The sequence below is a fragment of the Oncorhynchus gorbuscha genome, linkage group LG02, assembly GCF_021184085.1.
Source record: "Oncorhynchus gorbuscha isolate QuinsamMale2020 ecotype Even-year linkage group LG02, OgorEven_v1.0, whole genome shotgun sequence".
In the NCBI taxonomy this organism is placed as follows: domain Eukaryota; kingdom Metazoa; phylum Chordata; class Actinopteri; order Salmoniformes; family Salmonidae; genus Oncorhynchus; species Oncorhynchus gorbuscha.
In genome coordinates, this window is record NC_060174.1 from 50506695 (window position 1) to 50532357 (window position 25663).

General features: G+C 44.6%; 1 protein-coding gene across 1 annotated transcript in view; it reads right to left on the reverse strand.

Annotated features, from left to right (window-relative positions):
* Nucleotides 1-25663, reverse strand: part of LOC124003923 (cystic fibrosis transmembrane conductance regulator-like) — a 49701-nt gene that overhangs the window by 8416 nt on the left and 15622 nt on the right. Inside the window, 17 exon segments of the mRNA XM_046312575.1 lie at nucleotides 289-389; nucleotides 820-1047; nucleotides 2074-2224; nucleotides 2416-2495; nucleotides 3268-3554; nucleotides 3862-3899; nucleotides 5530-5658; nucleotides 5905-6165; nucleotides 6534-7086; nucleotides 7469-7555; nucleotides 9708-9802; nucleotides 12488-12598; nucleotides 12600-12680; nucleotides 14664-14840; nucleotides 15550-15642; nucleotides 16820-16948; nucleotides 19195-19312. Of these exon segments, the coding sequence (XP_046168531.1) occupies nucleotides 289-389; nucleotides 820-1047; nucleotides 2074-2224; nucleotides 2416-2495; nucleotides 3268-3554; nucleotides 3862-3899; nucleotides 5530-5658; nucleotides 5905-6165; nucleotides 6534-7086; nucleotides 7469-7555; nucleotides 9708-9802; nucleotides 12488-12598; nucleotides 12600-12680; nucleotides 14664-14840; nucleotides 15550-15642; nucleotides 16820-16948; nucleotides 19195-19312 (2719 nt within the window).

Genomic DNA, 25663 nt, shown 5'->3' on the forward strand with positions numbered 1-25663 from the left:
CTGAACGCAGCTCATTTCAACAGCAACAATACATATGCACTCACACACTCACACACTCACACACTCACACACACACACACACACACTGGAGAACTGAATATATTCTTACCGAACAATAAAACAAGTAGAGTATCCCGCACAAGCAAAGCCAAGGAGATTCATGTTTCATGGAGCGTGTGCTTGTGTTACTGATGACTGACCACGGGTAATGTGGTATGTGAATGCAAATACACATCTATCTGCCGTGGTGCTAGTGATGATTGATCCAAACTGTGTGTGTGAACATACCAGTCCGTCCACAGTGATGCTGGTAATGACAGCCCATTGGAACGTCCCAAGGATGAGCATGGCTAAGGCCACGATGATGCCAATCTCCCCAGGCTTGTCCTCTGTGGAATACACACACACTATCAATGGGCAGTCAGCAGTCACACACACACACACACACACACACACACACACACACACACACACACACACACACACACACACACACACACACACACACACACACACACACACACAGGTAATAGCACACTTCATTTGCATCCTGATGTTATACACACACAAACGCACAGATATTAATGAAAGCGAACGCTGTCAAATTAGCTCTAAATTCACTCCCAACATAAACACTGTGGTCCATCGAGACATTCTACAGGTGCATACAAACGTACTGGCATTTATGCAAGTCGAAAGTAAATATGTGTACATGCAACGCAATCAGCATCTCCTGACTATGTCCCAAACGTATTTCTAAGCTGTCAAAATGGGGTGTGTGTGTGTGCGTGCGTCTGTCTGTCTGTCTGTGTCACTCACGGTTGGTTCCCACGGCGATGAAGACTGCGGCGGAGAAGAAGAAGACGAAGATGATGTCACAGCGGAAGAGGAACCATCGCAGCGTTGCGAGGTAGTGGAACCAGGTGGCCGTGTGGGTGTTCAGGGCCTTGTGGAACAACGTCTCAAAGTAGGACTGACGACCAAATGCACGTATAGTCCACAGACCCTTCAGAGAGATGATGAGGTGGGAGAATATAGGGCTACGGGCTGAGAGGAGGAGGAATGAGAGAGACAGAGTGAGGAAGAGAGAGATGAAAAAGAGTGTGTAGAAGAAGAAGAAAAATGTATCAAAGGGGGAGAGAGAGAGAGAGAGAGAAAGAAAGAGAGGAGGCAAGTAGAGAGATAACGAATGGAGAGATGCAGGAAGGGGGAGAGAGAGAGAGAAAGAAAGAGAGGAGGCAAGTAGAGAGATAACGAATGGAAAGATGCAGGAAGGGGGAGAGAGAGAGAAAGAAAGAGAGGAGGCAAGTAGAGAGATAACGAATGGAGAGATGCAGGAAGGGGGAGAGAAGAGAAACACAGAAGCATTAGTCAATCACTCACAGGAGGTCCGACACAATATCTATGTACTTCTTCACCAAAACGCATGGTTGATGTGGACTTGTTGACAGAATTTCAATTCACTTCCTGGCCCCAACCCTGACTTACAGTACGCCACATAAGCTACAAAACATCAGAGTTTACGTCTACGTCATCGTCAAAAGTTGCCGTTGGGGGTTAACTGTGTGTTTCGTCTAGTTGTGCATTGGGAGACAGGGAGAGAGTTTTGTCCTTTTGGGGACAGTGAGTCTGTGTGTGTTCAGTGAGGGACCATGAGAGAGCGATGCCAGGATGGAGCCAGAGGAAATCCCTGATCACGTTTTCTCTCTCCATGGCTGCGGGAAGGCCTTGTTGTTGCCATCGGCGACACACTCGAAATGACAGGATCAGGAGGAGTAATGTCGGAATGTCCCAAGACCCGGCACGAACACACAAACACACACACACTTCTTTCTCACTAAGTAAGTTAGGGGGGAATGTATGGAATGTTTTCAGAGTGTTGGGAATTGTTGTGGTGAGGGAGAATGTATAACCGTTACTTTGTTCGCCTCCTTGCACAGTACAATGTAACTTCTGTATCTGCCCATTTTTCTCGCCAATCAAGATGAATCACGCACACCTCCAGTACTTGAGAGTTCTCCATCCCCAGCCCAACCTGTCAAGAGCCCCATCTAATCCCCCTCCCAGTCTCACCCTCAGCCTCCAGTTGTTTGAGCTGCTGTCCCGTACGCAGAAAGTACTTCCTCAGAACCACGAATATGACGGCCAATGGGATCGCGGCAATGAAGATGTATGGCCTCATGATGGACACAGTGAATATGGCACCCAGCACGATCAGAGTTAACTGGAGGGAGACAATAGGAAAGAGTCAGAGAGATATAGTGAGAGTGAGAGTGAGAGAGTGAGAGTGAGAGTGAGAGTGAGAGTGAGAGTGAGAGAGAGATAGATAGATAGATAGATAGATAGATAGATAGATAGATAGATAGATAGATAGATAGATAGAGACTGAGACGGGCAGAGCAGACAGCCACCTACCTGGATGAGGTCAAACAGTGCAAGGGGAAGCATGTCGTCGATGGTGGCCATGTCTTTGGTGAACCTGTTCATGATCCGACCTAAAGTACAGGGCAGAAAAACACATGCATGGAATTGACTGCCACTGGTGGTCGTACTGACTAACTGAAAGGCTGTCAGACTGACTGATTGATGTATAGGCTGTGAGGTTGTATGGACAACTGACTGATAAGTTAGCCATTAAAGTGTTCAGACACCGGTAGATGCATGTACACTATGTGTCTATGTAACAGTATAATTTTAAACTGTCCCCTCGCCCATACCCGGGCGCGAACCAGGGACCCTCTGCACACATCAACAACAGTCACCCTCGAAGTATCGTTACCCATCGCTCCACAAAAGCCGCGGCCCTTGCAGAGCAAGGGGAAACACTACTTCAAGGTCTCAGAGCAAGTGATGTAACCGATTGAAACGCTATTTAGCGCACACCGCTAACTAAGCTAGCCGTTTCACATCCGTTACACTCACCCCCCTTTTGACCTTCCTCCTTTTTCCGCAGCAACCAGTAATCCGGGTCAACAGCATCAATGTAACAGTATAATTTTAAACCGTCCCCTCGCCCATACCCGGTCGCGAACCAGGGACCCTCTGCACACATCAACAACAGTCACCCTCGAAGCATCATTACCCATCGCTCCACAAAAGCCGCGGCCCTTGCAGAGCAAGGGGAAACACTACTTCAAGGTCTCAGAACAAGTGACGTAACCGATTGAAACGCTATTTAGCGCACACCGCTAACCATTTCACATCCGTTACATCCATAGCTGATGCATAACTCTTGGTTAAGCCAGGGGTTTCAGCAGCTGCGCTCACCAGTCTTCATAGTGTTGAGTACAGCCATGGGGGCCCTGAGCACAGCGGTCAGCATCTGTTCATGCAGCCTCTTGGACACAGTCAGTAAGGTGTGGACCAGTGGCAGGCCTCTGAAGAACCCCAGCGCCAGAATGCTCTCCGACGTCGCCACGTAGATGTAGATGATGTAATAGGCGCTGGTCGGCGTGACGATGACTGGCTTTTGGACGGCGGGCGACGAGGCGTTGACGTGTTGCTGGTCTACGAAGTTAGGCGCCGACGGGTTGGCCTCCTCTGTCCAGATCTTACTGGGAAGGAGAGAAGCAAGCACAGTGGTTGCAATGGTATCTGAATGGTGGTCTTTTGTCTGAGTACTGTACTTTGTATTGGGCTGTTTATATGTTATCGGGCTGATCTTGGGGTCTTGTGGTGAATACTGCTGGTTCACAATTGATCGTAGGCTGATGTTAAACATGTGTTGTAAATGTTTATCAGCACAGCATTACGTCTGCATTTTCTAAACTGCAGAGGGGGTTCTTGCTGTTCTTTTGTAGGTTTCCTGTACCATTATCTTCTGTAGAATGAATATTACACATAGAAATGTTAAAAACTTACTCTGTGATAAGAAATATCCCCAGGACAGAGCCAGCAACCTACAACACACGACAAACACAGTTAGACTGAGGGTGGCCCCTTGCATTGTAATTCAATGGTCAACAGGCAATATAATTAGGCGATTATGTTCCAACAGAGACCCTGTAGTAGAAAGAGGAGGAAAGGAAGTGCTACTAAGGTACACAAAAGTACATTTTGGGACACAGAAGGTGCTCTTTGGTAAAAGGGGTGAATTGGTCATCAAAAAGAAATGAGGACCAAGGCACTCTTCATATAATTGATTCAATAGAAACAACGTTTGAAAAATCCGACGCGTTTCGGCTGCATGGCCTGAAATGCGTTGGATTATTTATTTTTGAGAGACCCTGTAGTCTCGCACTACGTCACTCCGTATTCTCCTTCAAGAATTCCAAAAAGGCTGGAGTTGAGGTTAGGGTTCTCTAATGCAGAATTGTTATGGGTTAATATAGAGTATTTTCTCTAATACAGTATTGTTATGGGTTAATATAGAGTATTTTCTCTAATACAGTATTGTTATGGGTTAATATGGAATCTTCCCTCTAATACAGTATTGTTATGGGTTAATATTGAATATTTCCTCGAATAAGGTATTGTTATGGGTTAATATAGAATCTTCCTTCTAATACAGTATTGTTATGGGTTAATATAGAATCTTCCCTCTAATACAGTATTGTTATGGGTTAATATAGAATCTTCCTTCTAATACAGTATTGTTATGGGTTAATATAGAATCTTCCTTCTAATACAGTATTGTTATGGGTTAATATAGAATCTTCCTTCTAATACAGTATTGTTATGGGTTAATATAGAATCTTCCTTCTAATACAGTATTGTTATGGGTTAATATAGAATCTTCCATCTAATACAGTATTGTTATGGGTTAATATAGAATATTCCCTCTAATACAGTATTGTTATTGTTGAAGGCCAGGCACAACTCTTTAATAGGGCAATTTTCTTCCCCTTAATCATATTACAACTTTTACCAGTTGAATGTGGACACAGAGTATACTTTTTTGCATTAACATTTTTCAGAAATATTTGATGAAAATAAAGCAAATTATGTGATTTCTCATTAAATATGCACCCATCTGCATTTCATGCATATCCACTTTTTCCAGACATGAAGTCAGCCTGGTTTAATTTTGTTAAGACATTCCATGACCGAACTTATACATAGCAGATTGTGGACAAATACTTTTTTCATCTTTCTATCTGTAAAATACTAAAGAAAGGTACGTAAAATATTGGCCATATATCACAACCCCCCGAGGTGCGTTATTGCTATTATAAACTGGTTACCTACGTAATTAGAGCAGTAAACATAAATGTTTTGTCATACCAGTGGTGTACGGTCTGATATACCACGGCTGTCAGCCAATCAATCATAAAGGGAAATAATCCCCGATCTAGATTGCCCTTCAAGCAAATCAGAAACGAGTAGTCAACAATGGCGTAGCATATATATATATATATATAAAGTATATAGTTCCGCTCCATTGCACATCGTCCATTGTAAATTGTTTATACATCCGTATCATGTATAAAAGGTGATTCTGATTCCCTCTAATACTGTACTTTTATTGTTTAGTATAGTATCTCCAAGACAGGGATGATCTAATGCTATCATTTAATACCGTTTCTTTACCTCTACGGCGAAGACGAGGAAGATGAAGATGAGGACGTAGACGAGGTTCCTGTTGGTGAAGATGTAACGCAGGTAGGTGTTCCACGACGTCGTGTCGAACACGTTCTCGCGCTCGTCTGCAAAGCATTGCTGCAAACAGACAAAAGATACGTGTCGAATGAAACACTCGAACCTAGCTGTTCTTAGTGTTTTGTCTTCAAATGTCTCGGTTCAAACACTGGTGCACTTTCGGTGACGTCTCCTGGGCTATTCCTTGACCCTAACCCTAAACTTAACCTTTACCCTATAACCTCCATGTGCTCATGAAGACCAGCAGTTACAGAGGAAAACATCCAACCTGCCTTGAACCCAATCAGCTCCCTTCACTGAACCTACCTCCATATCCTGCTCATCCACATCCTCGCTGATGTCATAGACAATGTCTTTGGACAGGCGTCGTGCGTAGATGTCCAGCTCAGAGGCCAGCTCGCACTGTGGCGTGATGGACAGCTTCTTCCTGAAGGACGTCTGGAGCTGCTCCCTCCTGCCCTCCCCCCGGGCGTTGGTGATGAACTGCAGCACAGACTGGCGGCGCTGCCCGCTCAGGTGCTGCAGGCCATGATGGTACTGGTTCCCCCGCGGCAGCGACTCTTCAACCTACAATAGATAATAATATAACATATGCCATTTAGCGGATGCTTATTGGCAGACGCACCTCATTTAGCGGATGTACCTGCAATGAAATCAATGAATCAGTCAGATGCACGGGACACAGCATCTTAGTGTACACAGTGCAATGAAATGGTTAGTTGAAATGCGAGCTCTCCTCTCAAACAGTAGAAAAACAGCGCAATAAGAATACTTTGAGCCGGTTCCCCAGACTCAAACTAAGCGTAGTCCTGGACTAAAAAGTATGTTCAACAGAGATTCTCCATTGAAAGCATTGCTTTGTCCAGGACTAAGCTTAGTCTGTGTGCAAGAAACCTCCCCTCAGTCAAAGAAGATAAGTAGAGAAGCAGCCTCACCTGATCGTCCTCGGGCACCACTGAGAACTTCCTCTCTGACAGCTCTCGCACGGCATCCTCGATAGTGGTGGACCCGGGTGGAGGAGCCTGGGCTTTCTGGGGCCCCGCACCGATGAAGGAGAATTTACGGGCCGGCGCTAACGGATGAAGAATAATTGACTGTTTACGTTTTTCCGCTGCTGTGAGACCGTCGCCCCCGGCAATGGTGATGGCTTGAGGACCATTGTTTGTACAGATGATCGGTGGCGGGGGCTGACGGAAGGACTGGTGGATGGGTTCGGGGCCACGGAAGACCGCGGATTCATCGATAGAGACGCGTCGGAGGGTCTCAGTGAGGATGGAGCTGCGGCGTTCGGCGTTGATGTTGTCGTAGGCCTCCAGGCCCAGGAGCAGGGAGCTGAAGTCTGGTCTCTTGGCCTGCAGCTCGGAGAAGGAGCCGTAGAAGTAACACACTCCGTTGTGAAGCAGAAGGATCTTGTCCGCTCTCTTCAGGTGCTCCAGCTTACTAGTGACCACGATGCGAGTCTTGGAAGACATCAGTTTACACAGACACCTGGCAGGAGAAAATACATGTATCCTTTGTTTAGTTTATCAAACTTTACTTTAGGCATTTCTGTTCAATCATGTGCTTGCCCTCATTTCTGGGTGGGAAGATGCTGATAACACAAACATCAGAAATTAGACCAAAGGTCATGAATGTCAGACAGGAAGTTACATTTCCACGAAAAGCCCTTTGATCGACCAAAATAACATCTCACCAACTAATCCAAGTTGTCACTAGGTCAAACACAACAAGAAAGACACAACCTTGACCTTAACCTTCTCTCCTCTCCTTAACCATTCACCCTGCTCATTCCACCCAGCCCAGACCAACCCTCCCCCATCCTCCAGGCCCCGGCCAATATGAAAGCCTCAGTGTTGAGTCACAGACAGACCTCTCAAAGATCTCTTTCTCAGTCACAATGTCCAGGTGGGTAAAAGGTGAATCCAGTAGGTAGAGGTCGGCGTCTTTATACACAGCTCTGTAATAGCACACACAAACACACAGAGAAACAAACACACAGAGAAACAAACACACGGAATGGAAACGTGAATGGAAAAAAGTCATAAATTAAATAGGCCTTTAAATGAGGAAGTTAAGTCCCTGTGGGATTCAACTCAGTTTAAGTGATACATTTACTATGACAATATAGCCAAACTGACAAATGTGTATTTTGTTAAGTGGGAGCAAATGGGCACCCAATACAATAAAACCAATAAATAATGAATATGTCGGAACATTGGAATATGCAGTACCAGTGAAAGGTTTGGACACACCTACTCATTCAAGGGTTTTTTCTTTATTTTCACTATTTTATACATTTTATACAGATTTCAAAACTATGTAATAACACATATAGTAACTTTAAAAAAGTGTTAAACAAATCAAAATATATTTTATATTTGAGATTCCTCAAAGTAGCCAGCCATTGCCTTGATGACAGCTGTGCACAATCTTGGCATTCTCTCAACCAGTTTGATGGGGTAGTCACCTGGAATGCATTTCAATTAAAAGGTGTGCTTTCCTAAAAGTTAACTTGGGGAAGTGGCATCAAGGCAATGGGTGGCTACTTTTTAGAATCTCAAATATAAAATATATTTGGATTTATTTCACACTTTCTTGGTTACTACATGATTCCACATGTGTTAATTCATAGTTTTGATGTATTCATTATTATTCTACAACATAGAAAATTGCAAAAATAAAGAAAACAGAAATAAAACAAATTAGATCATAGAACACCACAGTTACAGGAGCTGAACTAACAGTCAAATGAAGAAAAAAGTAATAATATTGATTTGGTAGTAATCATCTTTTTCATAGGGCATTATGACCATTAGGATGCACTATCCATGCATACATTGTCCCATAACAGCAGTCTCGTGGGCAAAACAACACAAGATGCAGTCTGCCTTCAAGAGTATCAAAATCAAATCCATTTTTGTCACATGCGCCGAATACAACAGTGAAATGCCTACTTACAAGCCCTTAATCAGCAATGTAGTTTTAAGAAAAATAAGTGTTAAGTAAAAAAATATTGAACAAATAATTAAAGAGCAGCAGTAAAATAACAGTTGTGAGGCTATATACAGGGGGGTACCGGTACAGAGTCAATCAATATGCCGGGGCACCGGTTAAGGTAATTTAGGTAATATGTACATGTACTGTAGGGGGGGTCAATGCAAATAGTCTTGTTAGCTATTTGTTTAGCTGTTCAGGAGTCTTATGGCTTGGGGGTAGAAGCCTGTTTAGAAGCCTCTTGGACCTAGACTTGGTGCTCCCATACCGCTTGCCATGGGGTAGCAGGGAGAACAGTCTATGACTAGGGTGGCTGGAGTCTTTGACTGTTTTTAGGGCCTTCCTCTGACACCGCCTGGTATAGAGGTCCTGGATGGCAGGAATCTTGGCCCCAGTTATGAACTACCCTCTGTAGTGCCTTGCGGTCAGAGGCCGAGCAGTTGCCATACCAGGCAGGGATGCAACCGAGGATAGGCCTGGCTAGTACCTGGCCAGGCCTATACTCGCCCTCTGACCTCCACTTAGGGTCACCCCTCCCTCCATAAGGGGCGTCTACACCATGCTCTCGATGGTGTAGAACTTTTTGAGGATCTGAGGACCCATGCCGAATCTTTTCAGTCTCCTAAGGGGGAATAGGCTTTGTCGTGCCCTCTTCACGACTATCTTGGTGTGTTTGGACCATGATAGTTTGTTGGTGATGTGGACACCAAGGATCTAGAAGCTCTCAACCTGCTCCACTACAGCCCTGTCGATAAGAATTGGGGTGTGCTCGGTTTTCCTTTTCCTGTAGTCATGTCACATTCCATTGACATTTCCATTTTAGAAAGTACTGTAAGTATCGGAATATACACGATCCATGTATACACATAACAGTAGTCTCAAGGGCAAAACAACACAAGATGCATTCTTCCTTCAAGAGTATTATGTCACATTCCACTGACATTTCCGTGCTATAACATTTCAAAGCCATAACACGAGTAATGACTTTAATAAAATCAACCACAGCGGTCTGCCAAGTACCGTATGTTATATATCTTCAGTGTTGAATGAGTGTTTCCACAGGTCGTACATGCTGAGAGACAGGTGTGTGTGTGTGTGTGTGCACCAGTATGTACCTGGCCAGGCCTATCCTCGCCCTCTGACCTCCACTTAGGGTCACCCCTCCCTCCATAAGGGGCGTCTTGTCTTTCTCCGGCAGCAGGGCCAGATCCTGAGGGGTGAGCAGGGGAGGGTTAGATAAATGTTTGAGACATAGACATGCACACCCACACAAACAGAAACATGAAAGGTAGGGGAATTGGAATGTCAAAGCAGTTGTAAATGTATCGGGGAAAACAAAGAAAAGTTCAGTGTTAGTAGACATAACAGACTGAAATGTCAGCTACAAAAATATAAACAAACAGTTTGTTTATGTCGTTTACTCCTGAAAAAAGGATGTTAAAATGGGCACTGACTCAGTTCAACATCCCCTAGTTTCAGTCAAGTGTTTAAATGTGAAATAAAATAACCTGGGGCCTGGTTAACAGATGATCTAATGTACCGTGTGACAGTTCTACAAATGAGTTTTGCAAATCCAATTACTTTTTCATATTGGTATACAGCTGCAAAGCAATCAAATCACATGTACTTAAAGCTACTGTTAAGGCTTTAAGTACAGTAGCTGAAAGACAGAAAGGTGGAATTTCAAAAGTCTAATTCCACCACATCAAACATACCAAACAAGATACACTGAAACATCGAAAGAGTATGAAAAACTTCACAAATGCCCACTAAAAAACAACTTGTCATTTAGAAAACATCGATATGAGTCAGAAACATGTACTCTATTGTCAAAATTGACTACAAAGTTTAAATAGGATTTTTTGATAAAATATCGTTTTGTGAGACTTGTGGTCGTGACTGCATCGCAACGTAAGGTTGGGTTTGTTTCAAATCTGCCCACGTGCCCACAGCAGGCAACGCACAAGTAATCATCAATTTGGAGTGCAGCTGCAAGCAACCCGATCATAATGCCTGTGGTAAATTTGGATTGTCTATGGGACTAGTTAGGGATGATCAGTTAATAACACAATGTAAATGGGAAAATATGTAAAAATTTGTTAAACATGTTATAATTTGTTAAAACATGTTAGAAATTGTCAAAACAAAATATAAATTGTAGAAATTCATATACAAATATTGAAAACATTTAAGGAGAAAACTCAATGAACAAAATATTGTCTCATTTATATTGTGTAATAATTTATTGATGGCTCCAAACTAGCCTCGGAGCGAGTCAAACCAACTTTGCCACTGTTGCACACCCGCCAGCTGAAGCTAATGGGAAAATCACAACCCGAAACCAACTCACGTTTGAATTCAGTCATGGCCGCTAGCATTAATTTTTGTAATGAACCAAATCTAAAAACGAGGCCAAATCAGGAAGTGCAGTCGCCCTTTAATAGCTAGATGATTTCAAACACAAATGTCTGAAACATGTAAACCAACATGTGAAAGAATGAATTTAGTCATACATAAAACCTCCTACCTTTATAAACGCTACTTCTGCTATCCAAACGGAAGGCATTGGGAATTAAGTTCAGAGGTTGTTTAACAGGTCGTAAAACACAGCAAGTGGAGAAAAGGCACCGTGTCTCACACTGACAAAAAAAAGTGTGGCTAGCGCTACAAGCTAACTATTCTCTCACCATAAACCTTGGTTCTGGGTGCTGAGATTACAAGCTAGCTAACTGTTAACGTGTAGAATGATTGGGGTTTACAAGAAACAGCCCACCCATGATCATTTTCTGGTCCCAGGAGAGATCGAAAAATAGAATGGAGCATGATCACACAGTCTGATACGTCTGGGAACACAGATGTCTTTCACAGGTGTCTCTTTATCCTCTCTGTCTCAGACCACGTATACCAGATTGCTTGTGTCGTATTCTCTTTTGAGAGATGGAATATTCATGACTCCTCTGAAGTCACTCAGTTGTTGAGAGTTTGGATGCAGGTGAACATTACACAGTTACATAAGAGTTGAAAGGTCAGGTCAAAAGGTGTTCATTTGGGAGCTGTCAAAGTGTTAAAAAATAGGTGCATACAGTAGTGTTTGCTTCGAAACAGGCAACGACACACTTAGGCCTAGCACTTAGGCCTAGCACATCATCAGAGCTGTTCCGTACCATCTTTTGTAACAGCCTTTTTCAACGCAGCGCAGATTTCAAACAGTGCCTCAAGACGCCTCAGGTAACACACCATCCAAATGATCTGTGCCAAATCATCAATACCCCCAGGGCATGAGCGGTGCCAGTGTGCCACTAATCATTTTCACCCCTTCTCAGTGGTCTAAATGTAAAAAACAATAAATGCTACTGCATAGTAGCTCTGTTGCACAGAGTTTTCTGGTCAGGTCACATACACAGAGATAGACAGAAACACAGATTGACAATGAATGCTCTAGTCTAGTCTACATCCATGCTTGTGACTGAGCAAGCTGATATTCCGTCCCAATGACATAATGTGGGGTGTCCATGGCAACGGGAGTGTCAGGGACAGTAATCCAGTGACACACTATGACATCTCAACTCCTCACAAAGGCTCCTGGGTAGACAGCCAGGTGGAACATATGAGTCAAGGGAGGAAAAGAGGACAGGGCTGGGAATGAGAGATGAGCAAGAGAACATGGGGAGGTAGAGAGAGTAGAAGAAAAATAAAATCTGGTAAAAAGAGGGGAGAATTTTTTTTTTTAAATGAACGTGGACGGAAATAAAGCAAAGATAGAGGAAAGCAGAAGTAGAGAAACATCCACCACGACAACGTCAAAGACCATAACCTGAGACCAAAACAATTCTAACCAAGCTAACAGCCGACACACAATATGACAGAGCGACAGCATATTTCCCTCCATCCGTACCTCCTCCAGCTGACAGGCCTTGATGACAGAGGTGTAGCGGAACTCGTCGTAGGTCAGGCCAAACAGGATGTTGTCACGGATGGTTCCGGGCATGATCCAGGAGGTCTGGGGGGGAGAAGGAGATCCGCCCACTGTGTCTAATCTTCCCCTCCGACGGGACCAGCTCCCCCAGGATCATCATCAGCAGGGAACTCTGGGGTGGGGGGGGGGGGGGGGGACACAATATCCGAAGCGTCGAGCACAAAACATGTGATGGGGTAAAATTGTGTGTTGATTTTTGGGGGGGAAGTAATTCCCAGCACCTTAAAGGAGATAAGCTTGGTGGTGTGTGTTAATCCTGTTGTGAAGGGAAGAAATGTCAGAACACTATGGAGTAGAAATATGCAGAGAGGGGAGAGATACTGTATATGTGCATCCCTAATCTATGTACAACATTACGCCCTGGAGAGAGTAGAATAATAATGTATTCTATGATATGCTATCCACTTCAGCTCACCAGGGGAAGGGATGGCGTGCAACTGTAGGTAGGGGGGGCAGACACTCATCTCCAAACCTCGGACTGACTGCACTTTATAGCACCAGTAAAGGTGGAATTGAGGCATAGACATGATATTTATAATATTAAGTCTTTTCACTTTGTCTCAACATGTAATATATCTCAATCACATGAGGCTGGTGGCACTAATCGGGGAGGAGAGGCTCCTGGTAATGGCTGGAGCGGAATAGGTGGAATTGTATCCGATACATCAAACACATGGTTTCCATGTGTTGGATGCCTCTCTATTTGTTCGGTTCCAGACATTGGCACCGTCATAGGGTGCCACCTTTCCAACAACTCAGTTCATCGTATTTCTGCCCTGGTTGAGCTGCCCCGGTCAACTATAAGTGCTGTTATTGTGAAGTGGAAATGTCTAGGAGCATCAACGGCTCAGCTGCGAAGTGGTAGGCCACACAAGCTCACAGAATGGGACCGCTGAGTGCTGAAGCGCACAGCGCGTAAATATCGTCTGTCCTCGGTTGCAACACCCACTACAGAGTCCAAAACTGCCTCTGGAAGCAACTTCAGCACAAGAACTGTTCGTTGGGAGCTTCATGAAATGGGTTTCCATGGTCGAGCAGCCGCACACAAGCCTAAGATCACCATGCACACTGCTACTTGCCCGAATGCATAGCGCCAACTGCAAGTTTGGTGGAGGAGGAATAATGGTCTGTGGCTGATTATCATGGTTCGGACTATGCCCCATAGTTCCAGTGAAGAGACATCTTAACGCTACAGTGTGCTTCAACTTTGAGACAAGAGTTTGGGGAAGGCCCTTTCCTGTTTCAGTATGACAATGCCCCCATGCACAAACCAAGGACCATACTTAAATGGTTTGTCAAGATCGGTGTGTAAGAACTTGACTGGCCTGCACAGAGCCCTGACCTCAACCCCATGTAACACTTTTGGGATGAATTGGAACGCCGACTGCGAACCAAGCCTAATCGCCCAACATCAGTGCCCCGACCTTACTAATGCTCTTGTGGCTGAATGGAAGGAAGGTTACGCAGCAATGTTCCAGGATTTGCTGGAAAGCCTTCCCAGAAGAGTGGAGGCTGTTATTGCAGCAAAGAGGGGACCAACTCTATATTTATGCCCATGTCCTCCTGTGTCTCAATAATATTATTAAGACACAGTATGACCCATTGAGAAATGAGGAGCCCACACTCCATCCACCCCTGTCATTGTTCCCAGACAGCGAGTGGTCCAATACCTTTCCTGAGCCTGTGGATCCTTAGTAAAGGGAAACATATTGAAACACACTATGACATAGCGAGATATGAGAATCACACTTCAGCTACATTACATCTAAAGTGCACACTCTGTTGTGATGTTCCACCTGCTACACGGAAACCAAAGCATTTTCATTCACAAGATAGAATGGACGTGCGTGCATCAGCACTCAGGAATTGAACCTCTGCGAATTCTGAGCTTGGACGCTGCCATTGGAGGCGACCAACTCAAGCAGTAGCTTTCGCCGACTTAAAAGTAAGCATTCCCTCAATGGCTGATGGCAAAGCCGGACGCCCGATGGCTGTAGCGTAGCAGGGACGTTACAGGGACTGCGGTTGGCACATTTACAGAAATGTTGATTCATGTACATTGTTCCTGCAAATAAACAGTGAGTGGTAGTGGTACCTTCCCAGAGCCGGTGGATCCAGCCACGGCCAGCATCTGTCCCTTCTCCAGGTACAGGCTGATGTTCTTGAGGACGGGTGTGACATACAGGTTTGTGAAGAACAACCCTGCGTCACCGTTAGGGTGGCCGTTAGCCTTGTTCTCCTGCTTAATTATCTCAAAGAGCTCCCCGATACCCTGGAGAGGGGGAAGAGAGTAGGGTGTGAAAGAGAGACGGGGGTAGAGTGAGAGAGAGTGAGTGAGTGAGTGAGTGAGTGAGTGAGTGAGTGAGTGAGTGAGTGAGAGAGAGAGAGAGAGAGAGAGAGAGAGAGAGAGAGAGAGAGAGAGAGAGAGAGAGAGAGAGAGAGAGAGAGAGAGAGAGAGAGAGAGAGAGAGAGAGAGAGAGAGATATTACATTGAATTTTCTCTTATACAATATGACTAGACCAGCTTGCATACATTTCTGGCTGTAATAGGAATACTAATTCCTAAAAACTAATTCCTAAAATGGAAAACAGACTGGTGAGAAAATGCTATGATGAAGGCTTTACGCTGAAATGCGTCAGCCATCCGGCCGAGAACATTTTCAATATTCTGGGAATCACTGAGAAATAGGAGACTCTTGCCAGTATATTACTCAAATGTCATTATTGGCCCCTAATCCATCAGCTGTTGCTTATCTAAATTAGTGCACAGTGTCTGAACACAAATGATTTTCTGCCTACTTGGGATGGTCATAAAACGTATCCATAAAATGAAATACACTGCCTGTGACATTTCAAACTGATAATGTTACTCTGTGGTAATGAATTGCCTTTTTCCTAGATAGTAGTAGGATCATTCTCAGGAAGAATAGAATGCATACATACACCTGCACGCACGCTCGCACGCACGCACACACACGTACTTCATCCCAGGAGGCAGTCACATTCACCAACTCTATCTCAGTGGTGGTCAGGTTGTACTCCAATACTTTGTACTCCTCTTTGCAGAGGTACTCCTACAGGATAGACAATGGATAACAAAACAAGGACGTTATCTTGGCAACAACAAGTCAGGTCAATACACACACACACACATTCACACACATGCACACACACACGTGCACACACATACACACGTGCACACACACATGCACACACACACACGTGCACACACGTGCACACACGTGCACACACACACACACACACACACACACGTGCACACACACACACACACACACACACACACACACACACACACACACACACACACACACACACACACACACACACACACACACACACACACACACACACACACACACACACACACACACACACACACACACACACACACACACACACACACACACACCCTTATTCTGGGTATAAATATAAACAGTAGTGTAAGACGAACGCAAAGCATGTGTTGTCCGACTGTAGTGTCCTGTGCAGTATAAAGACTGAAGACCGAGAGGAATTACTGCTAAGATTGATACAACAACCGTACTGTGATGGCCTTTTTGGCTGAGGATGACATGTGTGTTTGTCTCTCTGTCTATTCCTTGATGTGCCTTTACGGCAAGGCGGTGTGAAGGGCATGTGTGTGTCTTGGGGTGCAGTTGGGCTGGGAAGGTTTTTGGATTCCAGATGTTGGACTGAGAAGATGAGTCCAAATAATCATGTACTCAAATACTCATGTATGTGAACCCAGGTCTGGTGTGGGTATGCGGGTGTGTTTGTGTAAGCCAATTCCCGTGTCTTTTTTAGACATGATGTCAACAACATTAAAAATATAACGTAACTTACATAACCGCCAGATGTAAATAAAACCAGAGTTATCATCAACCTATGTTAACAAGCACTCCTCTCCCCTCCACTTCCCCTTGACAAGTCTGTACATTCCACAGGCAAATGTACACTATATACAGTATCAATAACTATAACAGGTGCTCCTCCAACCCAACTCCATCTAACGTCTTCATTTAGTTTCCCCCCAATCCCAACCATTACAGCCCTCGACCAGACTTCACCCAAGCAAAATGCCCAATTTGACAATGACTCAAAGTTCCAGTGTACTGTACCGCATCTAGATGAACCTTCAAATCCCATCCATCCTTCTCACCTCCCCCTGTCCTTCCCCCATTTCCCACTCCCTCATTTTCTCCCGTACCCATGTACACGAATCCGCCTCACCTCTATCTTTGTGACCAGCGCCAGCGTGTCGTACCACATCTGTATGGAGCCGGGCAGCTGTCTGGTGAGGGTCATACGGAGCACCATGCAGTAGGAGGCAGTGGTGAAGATCCGCCTCAGGATAATGCCCTGTAGAGATCAGATTGAGATTGGACTTTATTCATCCCCATTCATCCCCTTTATTCACCCCCAGAGAATTCCATAGATTTCTAACCTCAATGTCAGAGTTTAACCTCAATGTCCACCACAATGTCAGAGATTAACCTCAATGTTAAACTCTATTTCTATGTGTTTGGCCGAGTGTGGTTCCCAATCAGAGGCAGCTGTCTTTCATTGTCTCTGATTGGGGATCATACTTAGGCAGCCCTTTTTCCCTCCTTCAGTTTGGGATCTTGTCTTTGTTTGAGTGCATGTAGTTTGCACGACAAAGCTTTTCGTTCGTGCTATTGTTTATTGTTTTTTCTTTCTTGGTGGAACATTTAAATAAAATAATGTACGCCTACCACGCTGCCCCTTGGTCTCCTTCCGACGACAAACGTTACACCTGTAGTAAATTCAATTGATTGGACATGATTTGGAAAGGCACACCTGTCTATATAAGGTCCCAAAGTTGACAGTGAATGTCAGAGCAAAACCCAAGCCATGAGGTCGAAGGAATTGTCCATAAGGCTCAGAGACAAGACTGTGTCGAGGCACAGATCTGGGGAAGGGTACAAAAAAAATACCTGCGGCATTGATTGTCCCCAAGAACACAGTGGCCTCCATCATTCTTAAATGGAAGAAGTTTGGAACCACCAAGACTCTTCCTAGAGCTGGCCGCCTGGCCAAACTGAGCAAACAGGGGCGAAGGGCCTTGGTCAGGGAGGTGACTAATAACCCGATGGTCACTCTGATAGAGCTCCAGAGTACCTCTGTGGAGATGAGAGAACCTTCCAGAATGAAAACCATCTCTGCAGCAGTCCACCAATCAGGCCTTTATGACAAAGTGGTCTGATGGATGCCACTCCACAGTAGAAGGCACATGACAGCCCGCTTAGAGTTTGCCAAAAGGCACCTAAAGGATTCAGACCATGAGAAACAAGATTCTCTGGTCTGATGAAAACAAAATTGAACTCTTTGGCCTGAATGCCAAGTATCACGTCTGAAGGAAACCTGGCACCATCCCTTCGGTGAAGCATGGTGGTGGCCGCATTTTGCTGTGGGGATGTTTTTCAGCGGCAGGGACTGGGAGACTAGTCGGGATCGAGGCAAAGAGGAACGGAGCAAAGTACAGAGAGATACTTAAAAAATATATTATTTACACCCATTATTATTTTACCCTTTTTCTCCCCAATTGGTAGTTACAGCCTTGCCCCATCACTGCATCTCACGTACGGACTCGGGAGAGGCGAGATTCAAGAACCATGCGTCCTGCGAAACACAACCCTGCCAAGCCGCTCTGTTTCTTGACATACTGCTCACTTAACCGGAAGCCAGCAGCACCAATCTGTCGGAGGAAACACCATACACCTGGCGACTGTGTCAGCGTGCATGCGCCCAGCCCGCCACAGGAGTTGCTAGAGTGTGATGGGACAAGGACATCCCGGGCCGGCCAAACCCTCCCCTAACTCGGACGGCGCTGGGCCAATTGTGCATCGCCTCTTGGGTCTCCCGGTAACAGTCAGGTATGTGACAGGTCGGGATCAAACCCGGATCTGTAGTGTTGCCTCAAGCACTGTGATGCAGTGCTTTAGACCGCTGCGCCATTTGGGAGCACTCAGGAGCACTCAGGAACTCAGACTGGGGCGAAGGTTAACCTTCCAACAGGACAACGATTCTAAGCACATAGCCAAGACAACGCAGGAGTGGCTTCGGGACAAGTCTCTGAATGTCCTTGAGTGGACGCTCCCCATCCAACTTGACTGAGCTTGAGAGGGTCTGCAGAGATGAATGGGAGAAAATCCCCAAATGCAGGTGTGCCAAGCTTGTAGAGTCATACCCAAGAAGACTCAAAGCTGTAATCGATTAAAGCTGTAATCGCTGCCAAAGGCGCTTCAACAAAGTACTGAGTTAAAGGGTCTTTTGATTTATATATATTTTTTGCAAAATAAATATAAAACCAGTTTTTGCTTTGTCGTTATGGGCTATTGTGTGTAGGTTGATACATTTTTAAAATCAATTTTAGAACAAGGCTTTAATCTAACAAAATGTGGGAATACTTTCCGAAAGCGGTGTATGTGAAAATCGTGCACTTCCTTTATTAATCACCAAGTGGAAATTCATTGGTTGTACTTTGTCATAGTAAAAAACAAACAATACAAATACTCACCACATAAAAAACATCCCGAGTAAATTAAAAATGGATATAAATATACAAAGGCCAGTGGGAAAAGTACCTTGCTGAGGGCATGTGGCACAATGGCTGACACGATGACCAGGATGGCAGAGAAGAAGTAGGAGGCGCTGTAGAAGTAACGCAGAGAACCAATCTTCCGCGTCAATGACATCTCATCCCTGTAAGAGGTAGGTGGGGGATTCATTTTATATAATACTTCCTATTACGTAACCTCTCTTACGTTTGTATTTTAAATCATTTTCTAATTCATTTGAATTATTCAGTTTTCTCATTGAAAAAAACATAGTTTATGCCAAATTTGGACTAGACAAGGAAGCCAAGGTCACAAGACGCCTAGTCAAAGGTCTTGACGCAGAGGCGTCAATAGGTGGACAGACATCAACAGGGGAATCCAATTATGTATTTAGGCCCAATTCACCCAAATCAGACAGGGATTAAACATTGGCAATTGACTAAAGGATTGACTAGACTACACAATGCAGGAGTGTTTCTCTGATTGGCTTTGTTTGTGAATGTCATGTGTCATGATCATAGACGGCAATTAATCCTCCCTTTGAGCTTCAGCTCATATTTAATGGAATTGAAGTGAAAATATCTTGATGGGAATCTTATTTATTAATGAGAGTCACAGGTCATCTATCCCAGCTAACAGTTTTTGATTCCCAGAAGATCTCTGGTGGATGGGATAGTGTTCCTACCATGACCTTTCACCTCAGAGTATTAGAGTTAGAGAAGGGATGGGCAACTCCAGTCCTCAGGTGCCTGACTGGTGTCACACTTTTGCCCCAGCCCCAGTTAACACACATGACTCAAATAATGAATTAAACATGATCTTCAGTTTAGAATGAAATTGGTTTAATCAGCTGTGTTTGCTAGGGATGGTGAAAAGATGTGACACCACTCTGGTACCCGAGGACTGGAGTTGCCCATCCCTGTGTTAGAGTCAAAGCACGACCTCTTTCCCCATAGTTCTCGGAATGTTGCCAGCAAACAAAATGTGGGCTCAATGCATGCTAAAATATGGGTCCCGAGTAGGGTGCCAATATTGGGCCAATGCGCTTTTGCTCATCTGCTCAGTGAAATCTGCCTTACCAGTAATGTAGCAAAACATGAATTGAGTTAATAAAGCCGCATATAAACATGGTCCTTTTTTTGTTTTCTTGAATAAGGCAGCTACAAAATGTGTTTAAGCAGAAAATACAGAAAATAAAGTGTTCTGTCACTTTTGAGAATACTACGTCACTGCAAAATCTAAAGGGAGAGATTGTCAAATCAAATTAAACACACTGTTTGTATTTGACCATTATTCCCAGTCACCTTGCCGTGGTTAAATGTGGTGGTTCACACTTTCAGTTTTGCGCGAATGCTACCATCTATGCACGGTTTCTGGTCTGGGTAGTTTTTAATAGTCACAGTGGGAACAACATCCCCTATACACTTCCTGATGAACTCAATCACTATGTCCATGTATACATCAATGTTATTCTCAGAGGCTACCCAGAACATATCCCAGTCGCGTGATCGAAACAATCTTGAAGCATTAATTCCGATTGGTCAGACCAGCATTGAATAGACCTTAGCACGGGGTACTTACAGTTTGAGTTTCTGCCTATAGAAAAGGAGGAGCAAAATAGAGTCCTGATCTGATTTGCTAAAGGGAGGGGGCGGGCAGGGGAGGGCCTTGCAGCCCCCTTGGGTGCTGCCATAGATTTACATTAGAAGAGTCCATCTGGCCTCCCGAGTGGCGCAGCGGTCTAAGGCACTGCATCACAGTGCCCGGATTCGATCCCAGGCTGTGTCACCACCGGCTGTGACTGGGAGTCCCATTGGGCGGGGGCACAATTGACAAATCGTCGTCCGGGTTAGGGGAGGGTTTGGCTGGGGTGGCTTTACTTGGCTCATCTCACTCTAGCGACTCCTTGTGGCGGGCCAGGCGCCTGAAGGCTGACTTCGGTCATCAGTTGAACGGTGTTTCCTCTGACACATTGGTACAGTTGGCTTCAGGGTTAAGTGGACGTGGGTTAAGAAGCGCGGTTTGTTGGGTCATGTTTCGGAGGATGTGTGACTTCCCCTTTGCCTATTCCGAGCCCATTGGGGAGTTGCAGTGATGAGACAAGATAGTAATTGGATTGCAATTGGATATCACGAAATAGGGGTAAAACAATTGAACAAAACAATTGAATAAATAAAAATAAGTGTCCATCCAAGAAGGCTCAAGGTCATTGGCCACAGATAAAATTACATCTAATCACATTATATCTACCGTAGCTTTGATTGGACTGCAAGCTAGACAAGCAGTCATCATCATGAATCACGTTGATAATCTACTGTCACGGATTCCCCCGGTACTGCAGCTCATTCCGTTCAGCAGCTCCGGAGGTCTACGTCACCAGCACTCTAGGCGTCACTGAACTGGATTCATTCCCACTAACCACGGACTGATAGAACAGAAGCCTCTGGTAAGACACAGGGCGAAGGCCTATGCATTTACCTGAACAACAGCTGGTGCACGATATCTAAGGAAGTCTCAAGGTTTTCTAGACCACCTTTACTCCACACAGAGAAATGTGTACAACACTGTCCCTCTCACTCCATTTGGCAAATCCGACCAGAATTCTATCCTCCTAATTCCTGCTTACAAGCTAAAATTAAAGCAGGAAGCACCAGTGACTCGGTCTATAAAAAAGTTGTCAGATGAAGCAGATGCTAAACTACAGGACTGTTTTGCTAACACAGACTGGAATATGTTCCACGATTCTTCTGATGGCATTGAGGAGTACACCACATCAGTCACTGACTTTATCAATAAGTGCATCGAGGACGTCATCTCCACAGTGACTGTGCGTACATACCCCAACCAGAAGCCATGGATTACAGGCAACATTCACACTGAGCTAAAGGGTAGAGCTGCCACTTTCAAGGAGCGGGACTCTAACCCAGAAGCTTATAAGGAATTCCGCTATGCCCTCCGACAAACCATCGAACAGGCAAAGCGTTAATACAGTACATTGCTAAGATCGAATCGGCTTGCAAACTATTACAGACTACAAAGGGAAGCACAGCCGAGAGCTGCCCAGTGCCACAAGCCTACCAGATGAGCCAAATACGAGGTTTGAGACAAGTAACATTGAAACATGCATGACAGCATTAGCTGTTTCGGATGACTGTGTGATCACACTCTCCGCAGCCGAGTAAGACCTTTAAGCAGGTCAACATTCACAAGGCCAGATGGATTACCAGGATGTGTATTCTGAGCATGCGCTGACTTACTGGCAAGTGTCTTCATTGACATTTTCAACCTGTCCCTGTCTGAGTCTTTAATACCAACATGTTTCAAGCAGACCACCATAGTCCCTGTGCCAAGAAAACTAAGGTAACCTGCCTAAATGACTACCGATCCGTAGCACTCAGGTCTGTAACCAGGAAGTGCTTTGAAAGAATGGTCATGGCTCACATCAACAGCATTATCCCAGAAACCCTAGACCAACTCAAATTTTCATACTGCACCAACAGATCCACAGATGATGCAATCTCTATTGCATTCCATGCCAGTGTTCAGTGTTCAACACCTAAACACCTCCCTCTGAAACTGGATCCTGGACTTCCTGACGGGCCGCCCAAGGTGGTAAAGGTAGGTAACAACACATCGGCCACTCTGATCTTCAGGGGTGTGTGCTCAGTCCCCTTCTGTGCTCCCTGTTCACTCATGACTGCATGACCAGGCACGGCTCCAACACCATCATTAAGTTTGCTGATGACACAACACAGACAACAATGAGACAGACTATAGGGAGGAGGGCAGGACCTGGCGGTGTGGTGCCAACCTCTCCCTCAACGTGATCAAGACAAAGGAGATGATTGTGGACTACAGGAAAAAGAGGACTGAGCATCGAAGGGGCTGTAGTGGGACAGGTTGAGAGCTTCAAGTTCCTTGGCGTCCACATCACCAACAAACTAACATGGTTCAAGCACACCAAGACAGTCATGAAGAGGGCACAACAAAACCTATTCCCCCTCAGGGGACTGAAAAGATTTGGCATGGGTCCTCAGATCCTCAAAAGGTTTTACAGCTGCAACATCAAGAGCATCCTGACAGATCGGCCTCCGACCGCAAGGCACTACAGAAGGTAGTGCGTACGACCCAGTACATCATCGGGGCCAAGCTCCCTGCCATCCACGACCTCTCTTCCAGGTGGTTTCAGACGAAGGTCCTAAAAATTATGAAAGCCTCCAGCCACCCAAGTCATAGACTGTTTTCTCTGTTACCGCACGACAAGCATTATGGGAGCACCAAGTCTAGGTTCATGAGGCTTCTAAACAGCTTCTACCCCCAAGCCATAAGACTCCTGAACAGCTAATCAAATGGATACTCAGACTATTTGCATTGCCACATCCCCCTTTTCTACACTGCTGCTACTCTCTGTTATTATCTATGAATAGTCACATTAATAACTCTACCTACATGTACATATTACCTCAATTACCTCGACACCGGTTCCCCCATATTGCGTCTGTACCGGTACCCCCTGCATATAACCCAGCTATTGTTATTTACTGCTGCTCTTGAATCTCATACTTTTTTTTGATGTATTTTCTTAAAACTGCATTGTTGGTTAAAGGGCTTGTAAGTAAGCACTTCACGGTAAGGTCTTCCTTCACCTGTTGTACTCGGCGCATGTGACAAATACAGCTTGATTTGATTTGATATGTGTGCCCTCTGTTCCTCATTGTCCTTGTCGGTTATTGTTACCATGTCCGTTGGTCTTGTGTGCACCTGTGCTGTTGTATAGGCTTTCATGCTATGTGTTACTGTGCACTTGTTCTATGGTCTAGTCCCGTGTATTATTATTATTACAGCGTGACATCTACTAGCAAATCCTTTTCAATCCTTGTCATATGAAGAGAAATTATTAAAAGGTATCGATGCTCACCGGCCGATGGACATAAACATTACACAACAAGTTAGAAATCGCAAATTCAACATTGAGTGGCTTGGAAGTAGTCAGTGGCTACATGCAAGTGTTACAAAGCAATCCCTTTTTTGTGGTGTGTGGTCCAAGTCTGGGTTTATGACACGCCTGCTCCCTTCATTACGCACACCTGTTACCGTCATTACACGCAGCAGCGCTCATTGGACTCCCCTGGACTCCTTCCCTTTGTTGATTGCCCCGTCTATAACTGTCTGCTCCCCTGTTTGTTCCCTGTTTCAGCATTAATGTTGTTATGTGTTTATGTCCAGATGCTGTCCTATGTCCGTTTTCATTAAATGCTCACTCCCTTTACCTGCTTCTCGTCTCTACCAGAGTCGATCCATACAGTTTAAAGGTATCTTTTCCCAGCTTAAAATGATGAACATTCACATGCAATACCGTGGGCCAGAAAAGGTTGAATACATTGGCCATGTTGTTAAGCCACCATGACTTCTGCTGCGTTCAAAACAAATGGAAACTCGGAACTGGGAAATCTCAGACTTTAGTAAGTTCAAGACAACTGGGAACTCGTAAAACAACCAGCTCTGACTGGGAAAATACATTTTGAATGGACATCCAACTCAGATTTCCAAATCGGAACCTTGAGCCTCATTCTAGAGCTCTGACCTGAAGATCACTGACATCATGATTCAACCTTGTTTTTTCGTAGTTCCCATTTGTCTTGAAAACACAATAAATCCAGAGAATGACAGATTTTTAGGACAAAGTTTGATGACACAATTTGCCAACGAAGGACCGCTGCACCACCTTCCTGTTCAAGTGAGCACCACAAAAGGGTGAGTTCAAAAATGTATTGTATGCTGTTGCATAAATTAAGTAATATGCCAGGGAGATATGTATACTGTAGCTAAGAAAGTAATACTAAGTGTATGTTGTATAGTAAGCTGTTAGTAGCCCATGTGCATCACCCTAATCATTTGGTCCCTTTCACCCTCACACCTACTGTTCTGACTTGGTGGTGCAAGTCAACTTTAGTGAAATATAATCATAAAATATTGTAAGAGCTTTCATTGTCTGCTTATATGCACTCTTTATTCATCCTATGGTTCTGACTTGGTGTACGGGGAGAATACTGTAAGAATGGCACATGTTCTGAATTCTGTTAATTTAAAAAGTGCTGAACAAATAGTTACAGTTGAAGTCGGAAGTTTACATACACTTAGGTTGGAGTCATTAAAACTTGTTTTTAAACCACTCCACAAATTTCTTGTCAACAAACTATAGTTTTGGCAAGTCGGTTAGGACATCTACTTTGTGCATGACAAAAGTCATTTTTCCAACAATTGTTTACAGACAGATTATTTCACTTAAAATTCATTGTTTCACAATGCAGTGGGTCAGAAGTTTACATACACTAAGTTGACTGTGCCTTTAATGGAAAATTCCAGAAAATGATGTCATGGCTTTAGAAGCTTCTGATAGGCTAATTGAGATCATTTGAGTCATTTGGATGTGTACCTATGGATGTATTTCAAGGCCTACCTTCACACTCAGTGCCTCTTTGCTTGACATCAATGG